The 19,640-nt window shown below is 46.7% G+C and overlaps 2 protein-coding genes and 1 pseudogene across 2 annotated transcripts in view; all 3 read right to left on the reverse strand.

The window, feature by feature from the left end:
* LOC147904698 (fructose-bisphosphate aldolase-lysine N-methyltransferase, chloroplastic-like) overlaps positions 1-19,640 on the reverse strand; it is a 136,213-nt gene that overhangs the window by 34,336 nt on the left and 82,237 nt on the right. Inside the window, exons 8-10 of the mRNA XM_087395221.1 lie at positions 19,346-19,437; positions 19,213-19,261; positions 19,012-19,125 (exon numbers count right to left, since the gene is read on the reverse strand). Coding sequence (XP_087251347.1) covers positions 19,012-19,125; positions 19,213-19,261; positions 19,346-19,437 — 255 coding nt within the window. The remainder of the gene's footprint in view (positions 1-19,011; positions 19,126-19,212; positions 19,262-19,345; positions 19,438-19,640) is intronic.
* On the reverse strand, positions 6,546-7,197 carry LOC147904699 (uncharacterized). The gene is made up of 2 exons (XM_087397862.1): positions 7,156-7,197; positions 6,546-7,022 (listed from the first exon to the last, which is right to left on the reverse strand). The coding sequence occupies exons 1-2, from the start codon at positions 7,159-7,161 to the stop codon at positions 6,546-6,548; spliced, it is 483 nt and encodes a 160-aa protein (XP_087253988.1). The 5' UTR covers positions 7,162-7,197.
* LOC147904700 (uncharacterized) lies at positions 7,594-8,897 on the reverse strand (annotated as a pseudogene).

Below are 19,640 nucleotides of genomic sequence, written 5' to 3' on the forward strand. Positions count from 1 at the left end.
TAGTAATTTTTCTTTTGCTTTCATGTTCAAATTTTCAAAGCTTGTGCTTAGAGAGAACCTAAAATGAGAACATGATGCAAATGTATGTCCTCTATAGAGGGCTCAAAACCCTTCCTTGAAAAAAAAAGGGTTTTTAAATTAAAAAGCTTACAAGCCTTTTAAAAAATGAAAACTTGTCAAAATTTCACAAACCATTAATAAAACTAAGAACTTATTAATCTTGTCCCATTCATCATTTATTTGATTGTATACATGGACAACCATCCCTATGAATATCTTGTCTATGAGGAATATGGATTATCTTCCTCTACTCTACATTCACCTATTGCCTAGCTTAAGACACAAAATTGGGGGTCTAGAGGAGGAATCGGCGGAGAGGGTAGAAGGTCCGTCGGTGGAGACGAAGGAGGCGAAGGGGCCGCCTTCAAGGCGGTAGGGGGAGCTCCATGGACCTATAGGGGTGCCTATGATATTGTGCTCGGGGCTCCTGCCGCCCCAAGGGGGGACAATATCATCAAAGGTCTCCTCCAGAGTCTGCTAGCAGTCTACAGAGTCTCCCTTTGTCTGCTTTCCTTGTGGAGGGGGCTCCTTTGCCCTCCTATGCGTGCTACGTCTAGCCCGCCGTATGCAATTTTGCCTAGCCCTATTGCCAGACCTCTTGTGTTTTACCTTGGTCCAAACCCCACTTGAGAGCTCCACCCACAAGGTATGGAGTCCCATCTGTTGACCTGGCTCGTGCGGAGCTCTCTCTCTATTGCTCCTACCGGGGATGAACCGGCAGAGCCCTGACCTCACCCTGCCGACGCTCGAGGGCTAGGTGACCCATCTACCTGTAACGTAGGCACTGTCCTGGTAATTCGGAGACCTCAGTCCTCTGCCTGAACTCTCCGCCGTCAAGAGTCTCGAGGAAGATCTCCCCTGGGAAGGTCTCTGGGTGTGCTACAACCAACCTGAGCTAAGGGAACCCATCATCTGCCACTACTGAGGCGGCCAATGGGGGTGGAGTCTCTAGAACTGTAACAAAGGCTCGCTTGATGGGAAGTGAAGCACCATCGGGAAGTGGGGCACATGATGCGTCGATTCCATGTCCTCCACAGTGAACCCATGGCACCACGAAATAAAGTAGACCAAATGCGGGCCTAGAGGAAGGGGGCTTTGCTCGACGACGGCCCGCGAGGTGTCCGGGGAGCTCAACTGGAGGAGCAAAACCCCCCTGCCGTAGATAGTGACCTCTTGGATGTCGTCACCCTCTAGCGCTAGACTCGCCTCGATCAACTGTCGTACCTGCCTTCTCATGGGTGTGAGCCCCACTATTCGGCCCACTACTACTCTATCCTAAAGAGATTGCAGCTTTCTTCACTTGTTGTTTGTCTTTTGGGGATAATTGAACCTTGACAATAGAGGGACTCGAGGATGTTGTCATTTGAGCTCCTCTTGCTAGACCAGTGGTGGTCACTGCCAAATTTCGCAACCCAAAAGAAAGAAACTCGCTCTTTGCTGCCTAAATGAAAGAAGGAAAAAGGAAAGAAAGGCCCAAATCCCTCCAAGAGCACCTCCAGAGCCCAAAGGAAAGGAAGGCCCAAAGCCCTCCAAGAGCACCCCCAGAGTGTGCCCACAGCCTCTGCCCCTCGGAACCTAGCACTAAAAAGGTTCCATAAGGGTCCGCCCAAAAACTGCCACTAGAATCCTCACCCATAGGGCAAAGAGAAACCTCCCTCCAAATCACAACAAAGCTGAGAGGGGCCGGAGTGATTGCAAACGTCCAGCCCGCTGTCCACCATTTGAAGTGTCAAGGGTCTTCTTGGCACAATTCTACTCGAGATGTAGGGATGCGGCCACGTGTGGCCTCTCGCAAGGCAAGCAGCTCAAGGGGAAGCCCTTGGTGCTCTGGAGAGGCGGCTGGAGGTCAACCTCCACCCACTAGATGCTCAGCAGCAGCAGCCTGATGTTGGGCGCTGCAAGGGGCCCCTAGGGGCATGATGGAAAACCCGCAGAGGGGTGATGAACGGGCGATGCAGCCCTAGCCCGTGCGGCCATCAGAGGCTACATGACGGGCTGGCGGGAGGAGGGGAGAACAAAAGGCACAGAGGAGAGGTAGAGGTGAGGGGAGGAAGGTGCAAGCGGGGTGAAGGAGAGGCAAAGCGGAGGAGAGGCGGAAGCGGAGGAGGGGCGTGAGTGAGGAGGGAGGGGGGGGTGAGAGAGAGAGGCGTCTCTCTTTTCTTCTCGCTCATCATGACACTTGGATCGTGTATAGATGACATGACTGATTCCAAATTTCTAGCATCCTAATCCTTCCTATCACCACACTTGTTTTGAACCAATGGTGTGCATACTTTCTCCAAGTATGTTATCCATCCACTAACAAGCACTTGATGGTTCCATTTTGCACACTCCTTCCATAAGGCATGAAGCATATATATGGATTGCTTATGGAACTAATCCCACCTCTTCCTCCAAATTCCTAAGACATCGCCCTTCTTGAGAAATAGGAATCAGGATTTCGAAACCTATTTTCAAGCGGCGTTAGAAAACTTACAAGTTAGAGAACATTTATGTGTACCTGCTTTGGTCTAGGCATTGCCTTTCAAAGCTTCTGCATGAACTCATAGAAAGGCCCAATGTACAAGCCTCATTATAGAAGAGGCGAAGCATGAAGTACCAGCACTCTATGGACAATTAAATGCACACAACTTCTTGCTCAAAAACATTTCAAAATAATTACCTTGATTTTCTATCCAGCAGGTAACTTTGAGTCATTCCAATCCAGCTAATCTAAACTAGTCATCATGCTCTCGTTGTTTCAAACCAACCTATGACAATTGAGCCCTTTGTAAGTTATCAGCAAAACGTAATCTGGATTCTACAGTAGACTATAGTCTAGACTCCATTCCAATAGATCGAAGTTCAAACACTTAATAATTTCATGAATCATAATTCATACCTGCAAAGCTCCAAGGAGATGTAGACAAACCGTGTCTTTGTTGGTCGTAGACTTTCCATCCTCTTGCAATTGCAGCTATTGTTAGTGACGAGCTGTGATGTGAAGGCCAACATGTGAAGCATCAACCACCCTCAACAAGATGCTTCCCACATGAGAAGTCACCAAAATATTAATCATGTGCCTCCTCTTTGTGTCACTCAATCCATCAGAGACTATGGTGCATCCAAACAGACCCCAAGCCTTCTGGAGTCTTTCTAGATCAACTCAACTTGCATCTTCAGACATGCAGTGCCGAGAGCCTCAGAGCCAGTAGGTTCAAGGGATGACGCTCCTGATTTAGCAACGCTACAATTGCATGGTAAAATTTATTGTAGGCAAGAGTCCTTGTAACATGACACAGAATACTGCAAGAAAAGAAAAACTGGCATTCTACATTTTCAGACTCTTGCTTTTTAGGCTGTGCCCACAACAGCATGTATGGAAGTGACCCTCGGAGTAATGCTACTGGCCTTTGTATCCTCCAGAATGGAGGAATTGCCATGGTAGTGGAAAGCCCAACAGATATGGATGGAGTGGATACATGGGATGAGCTAGGAGGTTGCGCAGCTAGAGCCTCAGCAGATGTACTCTCATGTACCTCAGTAGAGGATGCTCATGCCTCTCATAGTATGACATACCGAACTCTCCACATTCCCGAAATTTGAATGGGACGATTTAATTTTTGCCTATATGCCCTCTTTAGGTCAAACAATCGAGTCCATGATAGTAGGATGGAGACGGCCTCACTCTCATAAGCAATGTGCTAGAACTCGGGGTGATCCATTCAATGTCTCTGCACAAAACTTGCATAGTCAATGTCTCTTATAATCCATAGTCTGCTATCCAGCCCGCCACATATCCAGGTCGACACCTTCCATCAGCATGAATCGAAGAGTAACCTCACTTGCTCCTTCCTGTTTTGTCTGATTGGTCACGTTGATGTGCCGATTATGTCGCTACCTTATCCTACTAGATAACACTCATTCTCCAAAATCCCATCAATGGGCATGATTTCAAGCACCTATACAGTATTTGCCAATGTCTAAGGTACAGCAACACCAATTGTTGCTCTTCATGCTGAGATTTCAAACTTTGCTCCCTCTCTCCTGTAACCTCAAGCCTTCATGCTTAAATTAGATCTTTCTGCCCCCTCTATGACCAATCTGCCTATTTGGGCGAGGCCACCACAAATGTAACACAGACTTTTTATTTTTCACGGGTGAAAGAAGGAAGAGCAAACCAAAACTCCAAAACTAAACCCCCTTTTGATTGCATTCAAAAACTGACCCTGTATACAATGAACATCCTTCCCAAAAAACTTGATCCCCCTTCGACAAACAGTCAGCTCCATTTTCATGTCCACCCTCTCGCCTTTTCTAACTCTCCTCCTCTCTCTAGAACTCTCCATCACCCTTATCCACTACACCCTTCTTTTTCATTTTATTTATATCACACCTTAATCTCTGATCAACCTAACCATTCTACCCCCTTAATCACAACCTGGCCTCCAATGACCCGTTGGCATCACAACCTGGCCTCCGATGACCCAATTGGCATGGAATGAGTCAAGTCCGGAAGTCCTCGTGGACCCCCACCTCCCTTTGGACTCCATAGCAAAGGTAGTTCTACAAAAAACCTGGTACAAACTCCCACACCAATGTCACCAAAACCCACTTAACACTCCAAATGGCCATTAACTAATTTTTCACATAACAACACCACCATAAGATGCAAGCACGATCCACATCACAAAAGCAAACATAATATATTGCCTTAGACAAGACTTTTTGTTTTTTTGCAAAGAAAGGAACCTTCTATTAATGCTTGAAAAACTTCATACAAAACAGCAGCCCCGAAGGTGCTGAGTATGGAAAAAACCGGGAAACGGCTGAAAGAAAAAACGGCTTGTTTCAGAGAAACCCAGCTCACTGCCTAGGGGATCTTTGGTATCGGGGCTAATAGCCAGGTGGAGGGACTATACAACCAGCGAGGGATGGACTATACAACCAGTGAATCCCTCGCGGAGTGAAAATGCAAAAAACTCCTACAGGCCAAGCCTTGCAGAATCGAGCACGCCTCGCAATAGTTGCCCTAGAGCTTGGGGTCCCAAGCTCCTAGGTGGAGCGGAGGGTGTAGATGATATCCTGCCAGATGGTGACCAAGGTAGCTCAGGGAGGAACTGGATGCTCACCCATCACCAGACTACAAAGAGCAACCCAAATGTTCCACGCAGTGATACTGGCTACTACCCCCCATACGCTGTCCTCCGGAGGAAGAGCCAGGCAATCAGGAGGGACCGCCTCATGGAGCTCTATCCTTTGAATGCTCTGACCCTGTATCCAGTAAGTTGGGGAGATCTCATCGATCTGGAACGCGTGTCCTCCCTCAGTCAACTAGGCTACCATCCCCCCCCAAGTGTAGTCCCTCTAAAGACTCTGCATATGGGTCATGATCCGAAGGGCTCCCATCCAGATCCTCGCTACGCTACGACAGCTCCAGAGGCAGTGTGGGATCGTCTCCAGAACACCAGCAGAGCAACAATGACACTTCCCCTCCACCCGCATCTGCTCCAACCACGGGCCGATGGGCAAGCCTCCGTGGGCGGCTAGCCAGAAGTAGGAAATCTTCCTCGGTCGCCTAGACCATAACCGTGTCTAAAACCTAGAACGGACATCCCGGGGCACTCTCTGGGCCACCCAATGCCTCTCCCTCGAAGGGGTCCACATCGAAGAGTACATCTGAAGCCTCCTGCCAATCCGTGTGGTGTAGGAAAAGAAGTGCACCTCATCCACCTGCTCGGCAAGGCCGCCCCTGGAGGGCTAGAACCACTCTCCGGGATCCCACTCGACCTCCCTTAAGGGCCTGCCCTCCCAAAGCTAGAGGCACCATCTAGGGGCATCCAGCTCTGGGATACCGGGGGGGCCAATGTGCCACTCCTTCCCCAAATGTCCCACCACTTTGATCATCTGCCAGTAAATCCCATCAAGACCATAGTTGTAAGACACGTTAAGACACGACACGTTAGACACGCTTTAGACACGAGTGTCTAAAGTGTCTTAAAGATAAGACACGTTTTCTAGTTATAATAATATTAAATAAATATCAAATTTAAAAATGTAAGTATGTATAAGTACAACTTGGTAGCATGACTAGCTGCTAGTTTTAACATTTTAGAAGTACAATGTAGTTAAGAGTGAAGACTTCTCACTTGTCAATTAAGACTTAAAAGTTAAATGCCAAGACTCGAGACTTAAAAGTTAAAAGTTAAGACTCAAGACTCATGGGCTTGCAAGTCATGACTCACAACTTTAAGGTTTAAAGTGCAAACCAACAATTTGATATTCAAAATTCCAAATTACAACTTAAAGAGCCTAGGGGGCTACATAGATGATAGACTGATAGTCAATCATCATAGATCAATAAAGTTTAAACATATGTCATAAATAACTCGACCAATGCCAACAATCTAGTAGTCACATGTGACATGAATGAAATCTGAATCCTCATACATATAACTGAATGGGAAACTTTTGAATCTCAAGAGTCAAGTCTCTCAAGACTCATCCTAGTCTGAATCTGCTAGGTCACTGCCACTGTTGGATCCAAAGTCACCATCAGTGATAGTGTTACCCTCACTATCATACTGTGGCTCCTCAGGCACCTCATCCTCCTCCTCCTCCTCATCCTCCCCCTCCTCCTCGTCCAAGGCAGACCGCATAGGTGTATCTGACGAGGTATTCGCCATAGCCATGGCTCTCCCATGGCCACGTCGAATGGCACAACCACGACCTCGTGCTCCTCTTCCACCACTCCTGCCTCTGACTCTGCCTCTTCCTCTGCCTCTGCCTCTGCCCCTGCCCTCACCTGTGTCCCTCTGTGCTGGAATAGCAATGGCTGATGATGCTGATCTACGACGTGAACGAGTGACTCGTCTATCTACGGTCTCTAGCTCTCTATGTAGCTGTGCATATATCTCCTCCTCATCAGCTTCAACTCTAGCATAAGTAGGCAACTTGGTTATGTCAATGCTTGTAGGATCCACCTGCAACAACATTTAGAAGCCTATGTTATTATGTTCAATGTTCATTGTTATGATTTCAATTTCCTAGATATATTTAGAATCGAAATCATAGATGATAGAACATGTTACAATAGACTCAAGCTACCAATGTTACCTGCATTGGACCTGCCAAGTTTTTAAGCTTTCTTATAAGCCTCAAGTTTGCACGACAGTATACTAAGCGCTCGAGTTGCCTTGTGCTTAACTTGTTCCTTATTTTCACATGGATCAAAGAGTAGGAGCTCCAGTTCCTCTCGCATGCTCTTGTTGCACATTCCTTTTGGTTCCAAATCCCGATTGGCACTTACAAATCGAGATTAAAGGAGTGAGAATCAAGATCAATCATCATCTACATTTACAGTTTACCTAACCAGGAATAGCAAATGCCAAAGATATATGTCTTAGCTCTCACCTGAGATAAAATCCGGAGAGCCAACTTCTGCACTCAAGGAGTGGAGTAGCCATATGTCTCCCACCACCCAATTGGCTTCACACAAATCTCTTTCCTTCTAGACATGGGTCTAGAGAAGGAAACACTCACACTATTCTGATACTAAGAAAGCTCCAAGTCTAGCTCCAATTGCTCATCCTCTGAAAAAACCCTCCCTATGTAGGCATCTCTATCCGCCAATAACTCTAGCTTATTGAATAAATCAGCTGACTTAACACGCAACTGCTCCATGAAATGATGGACCAAGCCAAGAGTACTTCCCTCCATATCAGTCACCCGCAAGACAGCGAATAAAGGATGGAGAGCTTTCACTATGGACTCCATGTCAGTCCAAAGTGAGTGATCCAAGCACATCCTCTGTACTGTCATGCTCTCTGACCTGGTAGAGTCAGGCCACTCTAACCACATCCGAGACACCACTGTCTGTCGAAGAGCTGCATGCACTGCAAGAAGACGCTCCAAAACAATGTGCATGTATGCAAAGCGTGTCTTCGATGGCCGGACAATTTCCAAGTTGCTATGCTCTCTGAATATGGCCAAGGCCTTGGGCTTCTTCTTAAAGAAGGCTGCAATGGTACTAGCAGTCTACATCACACAAGCAATCCAAGGGAGCCGACCGATGTCCTCCATGAGAAGGTCTAGGCAATGTGAAGCACAAGGAGTCCATACAATGGAAGGAAACTCTGCCTCCACAAGCTCTCCCATCCTCACATAATTACTTCCATTGTCTGTAACAACTTGGACCACATTCTCAGGCACTATCTCGATGGTAGCTGCTTGAATATGCTGAAAAATGACTTCACCTGTAGTGCTAGCACCTCCTAGACCTATATCAACAGATTTCAAAAAATAGGTACCAAGGCATGAGGATACCAATATATTAATGATGCCCCTCCGCCTAACATCACTCCATCCATCAAACAGAATGCTGCAACCAAATTTCTTCCATCCCTCCTTGATAGGATCAAGAGCTTTGTTAATTCTGCCTATCTCCTCCTCCAACACAGATGTCCTCATTGCACCATATGTCACACCTGTCCATGTATTTGTAGCTCCCACAGCTGCCACTGTCTTGATCATCTCTTCCACTGTGGTGTTTGTAGGACACTGAAAGCAAAATTGCATTCAATCACAGTCCTCCCAATTTCAATATCTGCCAAACGCTGCCTCTCTTTTTGCCAAGACTGTGTGGACAATGCACCTAATAAAGTCCCCTGGTTCTTTTTCGAAGTAGCCATAGTGGTGGATGGTGGTGAGGATGTAGCAAAAGCAATGCCCTCTTTCCTAGCCCTCTTCTCTGCATGAGAGGAACCAATAGCACTAGAGTCATTATCCATAGCATCATCAAGGTTGATAGTGTGAGACTCAGGCCTCAACAAATCCTCATCTTGCAAGGCAGCAGGCATGGTAACTAGGTCCACCACAAAGTTTTGGATGATCTCTGATAACTTTCTGCGCAATCTCAAAAGGAACAAAAGTACATCCACCAATTCCCCTACCACCAAGTCCAAACACATGGAGAATAAGACGTGTCGCTGAGCTCACAAAAGGCTCGCCACAATAATTGCACTTCCACTCTTTGTTTCCTGACCCCGTTGCCACAGCAGGGTTAATCATAGTGGTATGGATCCCCCAAAGTGTATTTGGAGGTTTAGGCATGGTAAATCTCTGCTGCTATGCTGTAATTCTCTGCTGCTATGACCTGCGACCTGTCATGTTCACATGCACACGAGCATAATTCAATATAAATTTTGGAAGAAGTAGAACAAGCAAGTAAACTGTAATTTATAGACTAATTGTGTTGAGAAATGCACATGCCAAGCAAGCTGCAATAGAAGCTTCAAGGCTCAAGCATTAAGCAGTAACAAGTCTCATGCATAAAGCATATTACATGAGCAATGCTAGTATGGTGCTATGCAGCCCTAAGGAGGCCAAATTAATTAGGGCTTTCAGCCCATACTTTGCCCCCTTTAAATTTACTATTATACTAGCAGACTCTTATATGAAACAAGCCTAGAAGGGGGCCAACTTTCTTAGGGCTTTCAGGAATCAGCCCATAATTGCCCCAATTTTTTGGGAAAGGAGAAAGCAAGATGCAGAGTGGAGCCTTCAAGGCCTTCAAAAACAGCACTATATAACGAGATAAAAGAAGGCTGAAGCAAACGATGCACAACATGAACTTGAAGGCAGGCTGAGCTCCAATGTTGATGCTCGTCACCCAAACCAGCCGGCTGCAGCAGGTGCCAAAAATTGAACGTACGGTAAATCCGTACAGGATACGGCAGGTCCGTACAATGTACGGCGAATCCGTACAGGGTACGTCAAGTCTGTACGGCGGGTCCGTACAATGTACGGGGAATCGCAGCAGCTGTGCGGGAGAGGCAAAAAAGCGTACAGGTACGGACGGCATGTACGGAGTCCAGACACGAAATGAGAATGCTATTTGGCATTTGCAAAGTCTAAGGTTCCAAAACGTAGGGTTTTTAAAATTTATTTAAAAATTTAGAGCGTGTCTAAACGTGTCTTAAGGTAAGACACGTGTCTTAAGTGTCTTAAGTGTCTTACCATAAGACACGAGTGTCTTAACAACCATGATCAAGACTCCCATCCATCTCTGGGTCTCTCTCAGTGAGTGCCTAGAGTAGGCCTCCAGGTCCTACACAAAAAAAATCGGGCTGCGTGCTGCCTTGCTGCATCATCATACTCAAGGGTACACCAGTCCGAGAAAACTGGCCCAACCATCTTCTGTCCATCCACACGCGAAGTCCCTCCCACCAAGACTCAGGGATGGCTAGGTCAATCTCTCTCATCTGCTGCCCTGTCCCTCACAGATGTGCCACGATGCCAAGCCTCGCCTCTACCTCCATGGGTAATCTGCTCCATCTACCAAAGGACCCAGCCAGTCCACTGTCCCGCTACGCCCAACCAATGTGAGTCCACTGTCCGAGCATACGCCCCTCCTGATCTCGGATCTCTGGGTGCCAAACCCTATGGAGGCTCCTCATCAAGGGGGAACCCTTCCCCGTAAGAGGGGCCTCTAGAAAGATCCATCTGTGTGAAAGTTGCCACTGCCCCCCAATGCGTGGGGTGTTCCTGAGAACCCCTTGCTGTAAGAGGAGCTTCCACGGCTCTACACCTGGGGTGAGGCCGCGAACAAACAACTTGCCTAAGAGGCCTCTGCTCTGCATCTCCGGATCAATGATACCCAAGCCTCTCAGTGCCTACAGCATGATCACCGTCTGCCAAGCCACCTGGCCTCTAGTATTCCTCGTGCCGTCCGAGCCTGCCTAAAGGAAGTTTTGAACCAACCGTCGGAGCTGCCAATGCACCCTCTGTGAAAACACCAGCAAGAGGCGATATACTAGGCCGTGGCAAGGACCTAGTTTGCCACTAAGGCACGACCTGCTAGGGAGAGTTTGGTTGAGCTCCAGTAAAGAAGCTTGCGCTAAATACTCTCAAGGCCTGGGACGATCTGCTGCTCTGCTCTAATGTCAATACCGACCTGGCTTCCAAGGTATCTCGCTTTTTGGCCCCGCGGTATCCATCTGAAGCCAAAGTCGCTCCCCCACTCACGAATCTCCTGTGTCTCCTCATAGCCTGTGAAGAAACCTGTGGACTTTGTCCAGGTGATCCACGCACCCGAGGCCTTGCAATAGATAGCCAGGGCTCCCTTGACTCTCTCCAAACTCGTTGTGGTGCCCTCTATATACAAGGCCGTGTCATCTGCAAACTCTGAGTCCAGCAACTCCTCCTACCTAATTGGGAGCCTCAATCCTGTGAGGCCCGTCACCTGTAATCTCAAGTAATAGCCCAAAGCCTCCGCCACAAACAAGAAGAGAAAGGGAGTGAGGGGGAGCCATGGCGGACCGAAAGAGAGAGAGGAAAGGCCTCGCCCGTGTGTCCTCCGATAAGCATCTGGCTAGAGCTCCTCGCATAAAGCGCAAAAACTCCTCTGACCCATCTGTCTGAGAAACCCAATCTCCGCATAGTACCCTCCAGGAAGGACCACTCCACCCTGTCGTAGTCCCTCTCAAAATCCAAAAGGAGGATGGCCAACGGCTGTGACTACTCCCTGGACCACCAATCCACTGCCTCCCAAAAGTGAAGATGTTGTCCAGGATGCTGCGCTCCTGGATGACCCGGTCTATGTATCGTATATGATGTCAGTAAGATGGGGCCGTAACCGCAAACTCAAGACCTTGGCGAGGATCCAGTCTGCAATATCAAGCAAAGTGATCGGTCTCCACTACCGCATTCTTGACCTATCTCCCCCTTTCGGGATTAAACAAATCCACCCCTTGCTCAGCGGACTGAGGGAGGAAGCTCGTGTCAAATATCTCCTAGCAAGGGGAGATGAACTCCCAGAAGTTCCAAAAGAAGGTCGGAGTCAAGCCATCCTTGCCAGGACACTTTTGGGTCGGGAGAGCCTTGAGAGCTTCCCAAAGCTCCTCATCCGTGAAAGGCTCCTCCAGACTACTGCACAAATCTTGCGAGACCACGATCAGAACGTGACCTCAAACTACCTCTCGGGCGACAAGACTAGCTGGAGTCAAGCTCTCTGTTTCAAAGAGATGGCTGTAAAAAACCTGTGGTCAAGTCTAAAATCTCTTGCGGGTTTCTCCTCAACGCCCGCTCACGCTCCTCATCTATGAGATTCGAGGGTGTTGCCATAGAGCCCCTCTAGCCAGACCAAGGGTCACCACCAAGATTTTCTTTCTCTCAACAAGCACAAAAAATCCCACTGCAAAGGGAGAAAAGATAAAAGAGGAGGGGCGGGATGAGGCGGAGAGATGTCGATGGAGGAGGCAGAGAGGAGGCGAGCGGAAGAAGACAGGAAAGGAGGGAGAGGGTGGGGAAAGGGGCAGGGTGGCAGCGGGGGAATGCAAGGAGGAGGAGGTGAAGAGGTGGGGCGGAATGGTGGAGAAGGCAGGGAAGGCAAGGGGGAGGCGAGGGGGCAACGGAAGGAGGCAGGGGGAGGGGCGCAGGAGAGGCGAGAGGGAGGCCGAGGAGAAGGCAAGGGCGGGGGGGGGGGGGGGGGGGGGGGGCGGAAGAGATGGCGGGGGGGGAGGACATGGCAGCGGGAGGCAGAGAAGACGGTGGGGGGAGGCCGAGGAGAAGGCGGGGGGGCAGAAGAGTAGGCGGGCGGGATTAGACAAGACTTCAATAGATTATATACTGTAAAAATCAATAAAATGTGAGTATTGGGGAGAGAGAGAGAGCAAGAGAGAGTGAGCTGAGAGCTGAAAGCGTGAAAGCTTAGTTGCAATAGAAGAGTGTGAGAGTACAACTGGAAGAGTGAGAGATAAGGTTTTGTCCTAGTGACAAAACCTTAGTAGTCACTAACCATAGTTAGTGAACTAACTGCAGTTAGGGAGAAAAACCTCTTAAAGAGGGAAAAGTGCCCCTAACTAGCTTATTAAATTACATTGGTCACTGCTGAATTATATCTATAAGTCTAACACCCCCCTGCAGTGCCAATATCATGTACAAGGCTGATCAATCACCAAACAGATATAAGTTCAGGGCACTGCGAAATGCTTGAGACCTTTCACGTGGTAGTGCTTTGGTGAAAATATCTGCAACGTTGTCATGTGTGGACACAAAGATCATACTGATCTCTCCTGCATGCAACTTCTCTCTAACGTAGTGATAGTGAACCTCAATGTGCTTCGTGCGAGCATGAAACACTGGATTCTTTGCCACTACAATGGCACTCTGACTATCAGTGAGAATTGGAGAAGGACCCTCCAATGACAGATGAAGATCAGCAAATAGACGTCGCAGCCAGACACATTCAACTGTTGCTGTGAAAGCTGCCCTGTACTCAGCTTCACATGATGAGGTAGCCACTGTAGATTGTTTCTTACTCAGCCAGGAAATGCAAGATTTACCCAAAAAGAAACAATTGCCACTAGTGGACTACCTAGTGTCATAATCACCAGCCCAATCTGAATCACTGTAGGCATGCATCTGCAAGTCACCCCCCTTGGGAAATAACAAGCCAAAAGACTTAGTGCCCTACAAATAATGGAAGATGCGCTTAACTGCCTGCCAATGCATAGTTTTTGGGCTGTGCATATACCTGCTCACCTGAGATACTGCAAATTGAATATCAGGTCTAGTGTTGCAGAGATATATGAGGCATCCAACAGCCTGACTGTAAGATGTGGCATCAACTGATTCTCCTGCATCATGCATTGTGAGTTTCAGCCCCGGCTCCATGGGAGTGGCTATGGGCTTACAATCATGCATGTTAAATCTGTCCAAGAGTTTCTGCACATACTTGGACTGAGACATAACAATGCCACGTCTCTCTTGAGAGAACTGGATCCTCAAATAAAGTGAAGCAACCCCAAATCTGACATGTCAAAGGGGGTCTACAAATCAGCTTTGAAATCTGCAATATTATCTTCATTGGACCCTGTGAGCAGTAAGTCATCGACATAAAGAAGGATGACTAAAATTTCCCCCCCATCCATCTTGATGTAGAGGGTGCTCTCAGTAGGACTATTGTGCAGCCCTTTGCTGGTCAAAAAGGTATGAATCTTGGTGTACCATGCACGAGAGGCCTGTTTCAGCCCATACAAAGCTTTGTTTAGCTTGCATGCCTAAAGTGCATCTGCTGTAATTTCAAAGCATGGAGGTTGTTTGACATAAACCTCTTCCAGCAAGTCTCCATTTAAGAAGGCTGTTTTTATGTCCAACTGATGAGCATTCCACTCAAAATGTGCAGCCATTGCAATAACAGATCGGACGGTGGTCATCCGCGATGTAGGAGCAAATGTCTCCTCATAATCTATGCCCTTTTTCTGAGCATAGCCTTTAGCAACCAGCCTTGCCTTGTATCTGTCAATGGAGCCATCTGGCTTCCGTTTCACCTTGAAAACCCATTGTGTACCAATGGCATGTTTACCTGGTGGCAAGTCTACGACATCCCAAGTCTGATTTTTCTTAATGGACTGCAACTCATCGTGCATGGCATTCATCCAATGCACATTGTCCTATGCTTCTTCGAATGTTGCAGGCTGCTCCTCATCGAGAAGAGTACCTGCACATGCTGATTCCACTGAATTAGCACCTTCCATGTGCCTTGCTGCACTGCGAGTCCTGTAGGTAATGGAGCATCAACCTTACTCTCTCTCAGAGTGTGTAACAGCCAGTTTGGGACTGTTTTTGCTGCATGTATGTTTGCAATTTCTTGCTGGAACACCTGTTCCACTGCCTGTGGAGGTGGCAAGACATCTTGTGGCTGAACTGGAGTATCGGGAGGTGGCTGTAAATTCTGATTTGCATCAGAAATATCAGCACGGGATCCCAAAGCAATGGGTAGTAACCCCTCAAAAACATCCTCTGAAGAAGAAGGCATATGAAATTCAGCCTGAGTGTGAGCTGAATTTTCTACAAATATCACATCTCTACTGACCATGATCTTGCGTGTAGCAGGATTGTAGAGACGGTACCCCTTGCTTTTTGCACTGTACCCAACAAATATGCACTTAATTGCCTTATCTGACAACTTGTGCCTAAATTCAACTGGCACATGAGCATATGCAAGGCATCCAAAGACTCGGAAATGATCCACTGAAGGCTTTCTCCCATTCCAGACCTCATAGGGAGTTTTTGTTTTCAAAGCCTTAGTGGGAGCCCGATTTAAAATGTAGTTGGCACACATCAGACCTTCAAGCCAGAATTTGTGAGGCATGTGTTTGCTTTTCAGCATACATCTGTCAATCTCCATAAGAGTTCTATTTTTCCTCTCAGCTTTGCCATTCTGCTGAGGCGTCAACCTCACTGTGAGCTGATGCACAATACCCTTGCCTTTCAGAAAAGCATCAAAATCTACAGACAAGTATTCCCCACCTCTATCTGTGCGCAATGTCTGTATCTTGAGTCCGGTTTTATTTTCAACCATGGCTGAAAAGTGTTTAAACACCATAAACACTTCTGATTTGCGCTTCAGCCCAAAGACCCAAGTGAAATTGGAGTAATCATCAATAAAAGTAACAAAGTAGAGATGACCACCCAATGATGGAGTCCTCATGGGACCACAGACATCACTGTGTATAAGCTGTAATTTGCGGACAGCTTTAACTGAACCATCCTTTTTGAAGGGGAATCTATGCATCTTGCCTAAAATGCACCCTTCATAGGCATGTGGACGAGGTATCTCAAGAGGTGGCAATGCATCAACCATAGAGTGCTTCTGAAGTGTCATCAAGCTGTTGTAATGCATGTGGCCATATCGGGCATGCCATAATTCTGCATTCTGCATGGCAGCAGTAGGAGTAGAAACTGCAAGAGCATGGGCTGCTCTTTTCTCAAAAAGATCAAGCTGAAAAAGCCCACGCAGCAGAGTACCAGATAATCTCAAGGCATAATCATTTTCCCTGTCTCGGACAGCACATTTGTCATCCTCAAAGATGACCTGAAAATCCAGCCCTGTTAAGAGTGGACACTGAAAGAAGATTCTTGGTGATACCAGGCACATATAAGACATTTGAAAGTCTGAAAACCATGCAGCAGAGTACCAGATAATCTCAAGGCATGATCATTTTCCCTGTCTCGGACAGCACATTTGTCATCCTCAAAGATGACCTGAAATCCAGCCCTGTTAAGAGTGGACACTGAAAGAAGATTCTTGGTGATACCAGGCACATATAAGACATCTGAAAGTCTGAACGCTGAGCCATCAATGGCAGTAAGCTCAACTTCTCCTGTGCCACGTACTGAATATGACGAGTTATTGGCACAAGTGACTTTCTTACCAACGGGAGGTGGATGCAAGGAAGTAAAGAGACACTTCCTAGAAGTGATATGCTTGGATGCACCGCTGTCAAAATACCAAGTATTCAGTGTTTCATTGACACTGAAAGCAGATGCATCCGTAGAAGAGTCATAACTACAAGTCAAAAATGCATATGTATCATCATTACAAGTGGTTGTACTATCCCGAGCATCTGGAGCAGCCAGCCTAGAATCTGAAATGCAGGATAAAAAGGCATAATCCTGTCCAACAAAGTTGGCTGCAGCATCCCCACTGTCAGATGCATGAGGAGCTGAATCTAAAACGGCCATACAGGAGCTGTTTTTCTTCTCTTTTGCAAGCCTTTTCCTACATTCTGCAATTTGATGACCTGGCTTTTTGCAGTAATGACAAAAATCCTTCTTCTTGGGCTTACTTGCATCATTTTTAGCCTTTGGTGAAGGCTGTCCTGACCCACTGGAAGGCTGATTTACTGATGTCTTTGCCTGTCCCTTTGTTTTTGACTTAAACTTTGAGAGCATAGCTTGTTCACCTGCACGTGAAGCCAAGTTTTTCCTGGTCTGCTCTTCCTCAAGCAGAAGTCCTATCAACTCATGAAAGGTGAGAGGATTTGCACCCCCCCTCAATGATAAGTTCAGCAAGGTATGAAAGCTGAGATAAGACTCAGGAAAAGAATTCAGAGTGGTGGTAATCATCTCTGAATCAGGAATAATCTCATCTATGTTCAATAATTGCTCTCTGAGATCCTATAGCTTTGTGAGGTGGACTGACATGGAGTCACCCTCTTCCATATGTGTATTACTTAACTCTCTTTTCAAGAAAGATACCCTTGCATCATTCCGGGCTGCATACATGCTTTCTAAGATATCCCATGCTGCCTTCGAGATCTTACACGACCGGATATGCGGAATGATAAATCTTTTCACTAAAAGAGAGATGCATGACAAAGCTAAGGCATCCCGTGAATCCCATCTCTTCTGCTCTGGAGTAGTGGCTATAGCTGCACCAACAACTAGTTCTGCAGCTGCACCCTGTGCACGACCTCTTTCACCTCCTTGCTGAGGAGGGGTATTAGGTGCCATACCTGCTGGTTGGATCTCACCCCCATTCACATAATCCCATAAATTGCGAGAAATCAGAATATTGCGTACCATAAAACTCCAGAGGGAGTAGTTGGTACCATCCAACTTGTCTTCTTGTGAAAGACCACCGAACTGGAAATCATTATGATTTTGCTAGGCCATATCTGAGAAAGAGATTTTAGCAGATACAAGACTGAATTCCCTTACTGGGAATGAAACGCACAACTCCCAAAAAACACAGCCAAGCACTGGCTGTAAATGCAACTCAGATTTCTGCACTTGCACTGTCAGAAATCTGTCCAAGCATCAAAAACTCTCCAGAATCTGCCAATAGTGCTGTAAAACACTTCAAGAAAGGCACTATGAGCTGAAATCTCCAAAATTGCTCTCCCAACACAAAAGCCCCAAAATAGGCCCGAAATTGCAACCAGAAAGGGGCAAATTAATCGAAAGCCCCAAATGTTGCAAGAATTGCGCTCTGTTTGCAAAAGCCCCAAATTTCACTGCGAAATCATAGTGTAAGTACAAAATCCCCAAATTTCTTCAAGAAATTGTACTGCAGAATTGAAAGCCCCAAATTTCGAGCTTGAAATTATCTGCAAAGTCCCAAATTTTGTCTGCAAGATTGCAGGCAGAACCAAAAAACCCCAAATTTCTGAAGCAGATTCTGCAAATTGATTGCAATGTCTGCAGCAAACAAGATGCTCCAAATGTACTCCCAAAAACTGAGCCAAACAATGGCTATCTGCAAAATGTGCCTGCCAAAGATCACCTGCAGATGAAGGAAACCCGGTACGGATCTGCAAGTACGGATTTTTGCAGCTAGACTGTACGATCGTGGATTGTACGGTCGTACGGAAATACTCATGCGGTACGGATGTATGGATCTGCGAAACAGTACGGCGAAGTACAGGCGTATGACGACAAGCTGTACGGTACAATACGGAATGCAGCGCTACACGTGCAGTACGGCGAAGACGATCTGTACGATGACAAATGGCGAATGGCAGGGCGTCGCAAGTACGGAAGCAGCATGTACGGTACGCGCAGGTACGTCAAGTACAACAAGTATGGGTAGGTACAGACGAGTACAGGGCAAGTACGGAGGGCAAGTACGGACGAGGTACGAAACTGTACGTGAACAGTCCGTACATATTGTACGGACGACCCTTGTACGGATGGCGTGCTCCAACGGGAATGCAGCAGGAGGAGGAGCACGAACTATCCGAGCAGGAGGAGCTTGGGCAGGGAGCAAGAGCTCAACGAGGCTCTGATACCAAATGTCAGTATTGGGGAGAGAGAGAGCAAGAGAGAGTGAGCCGAGAGCTGAAAGCTTGAAAGCTTGGTTGCAATAGAAGAGTGTGAGAGTACAACTGAAAGAGTGAGAGATAAGGTTTTGTCCTAGTGACAAAACCTTAGTAGTCACTAACCATAGTTAGTGAACTAACTACAGTTAGGGGGAAAAACCTCTTAAAGAGGGAAAAGTGCCCCTAACTAGCTTATTAAATTACATTGGTCACTGCTGAATTATATCTATAATTCTAACATAAAAATGTAGCTTACTCCAGATACAAAAAACCTAACCCCAGCCTATTTGCAAATACCCAAAGTAAATGACCTGTCAAACCTATCTTCAAGCACTGATCAAACAAGTTTTATGATCTGTTTCCACACCTGTGTAGGGAAGCGATCCAAATAAAGAGGAAACGTCTGCTCATCCTCAAAGTTGGCTGCTTGTAATATTTGTATCTTCAAGGGTCTCAAAGGATCAGCTTTTACCAGTCCAACCTTCAAACCACATCCACGTGTAACTCGGCAGATTATTGGAAACGGTTAAATAAATCAAATATATCGAGATTCAAATAGTTTGACCACCTCTATCTCAATGAAGTCATTCGGATTGCCCTCATCTACCAGTCCATAGCTGCAAAAGAGGTGACAGACACACTTAGAAAACAGTAAGAAGTGCTGTAAAAAGTATATGCATATGATTTTTAACTGGAAAGACCTGATAAGTAAGTCTGAATTTGGTCGATTCTGTCCATAGGAGACAAAAATCTGCTCTCCATTTGCATAGCTCTTGTCAACTCTCAGCACAACCTGCCACAGGAAAAATCTGCACTCTGAAAAGCACATTGTGACTGCTTTATGTCTCCAGTATTATGATATGTGCCTGCACATTGGTGACATTCATTATTTTTTAATGGAAATTCAGAATTTGGATTCCGTGGCATTGTATAGGCATACTTGTAATCATCAGGTATTCATAGTTGTGATGATATATATTGAGGGAAAGTACATTC

Source organism: Dipteris shenzhenensis, chromosome 2, assembly GCF_047967505.1.
Source record: "Dipteris shenzhenensis isolate YYH24624 ecotype China chromosome 2, Dip_SZ_1.0, whole genome shotgun sequence".
Taxonomy (NCBI): domain Eukaryota; kingdom Viridiplantae; phylum Streptophyta; class Polypodiopsida; order Gleicheniales; family Dipteridaceae; genus Dipteris; species Dipteris shenzhenensis.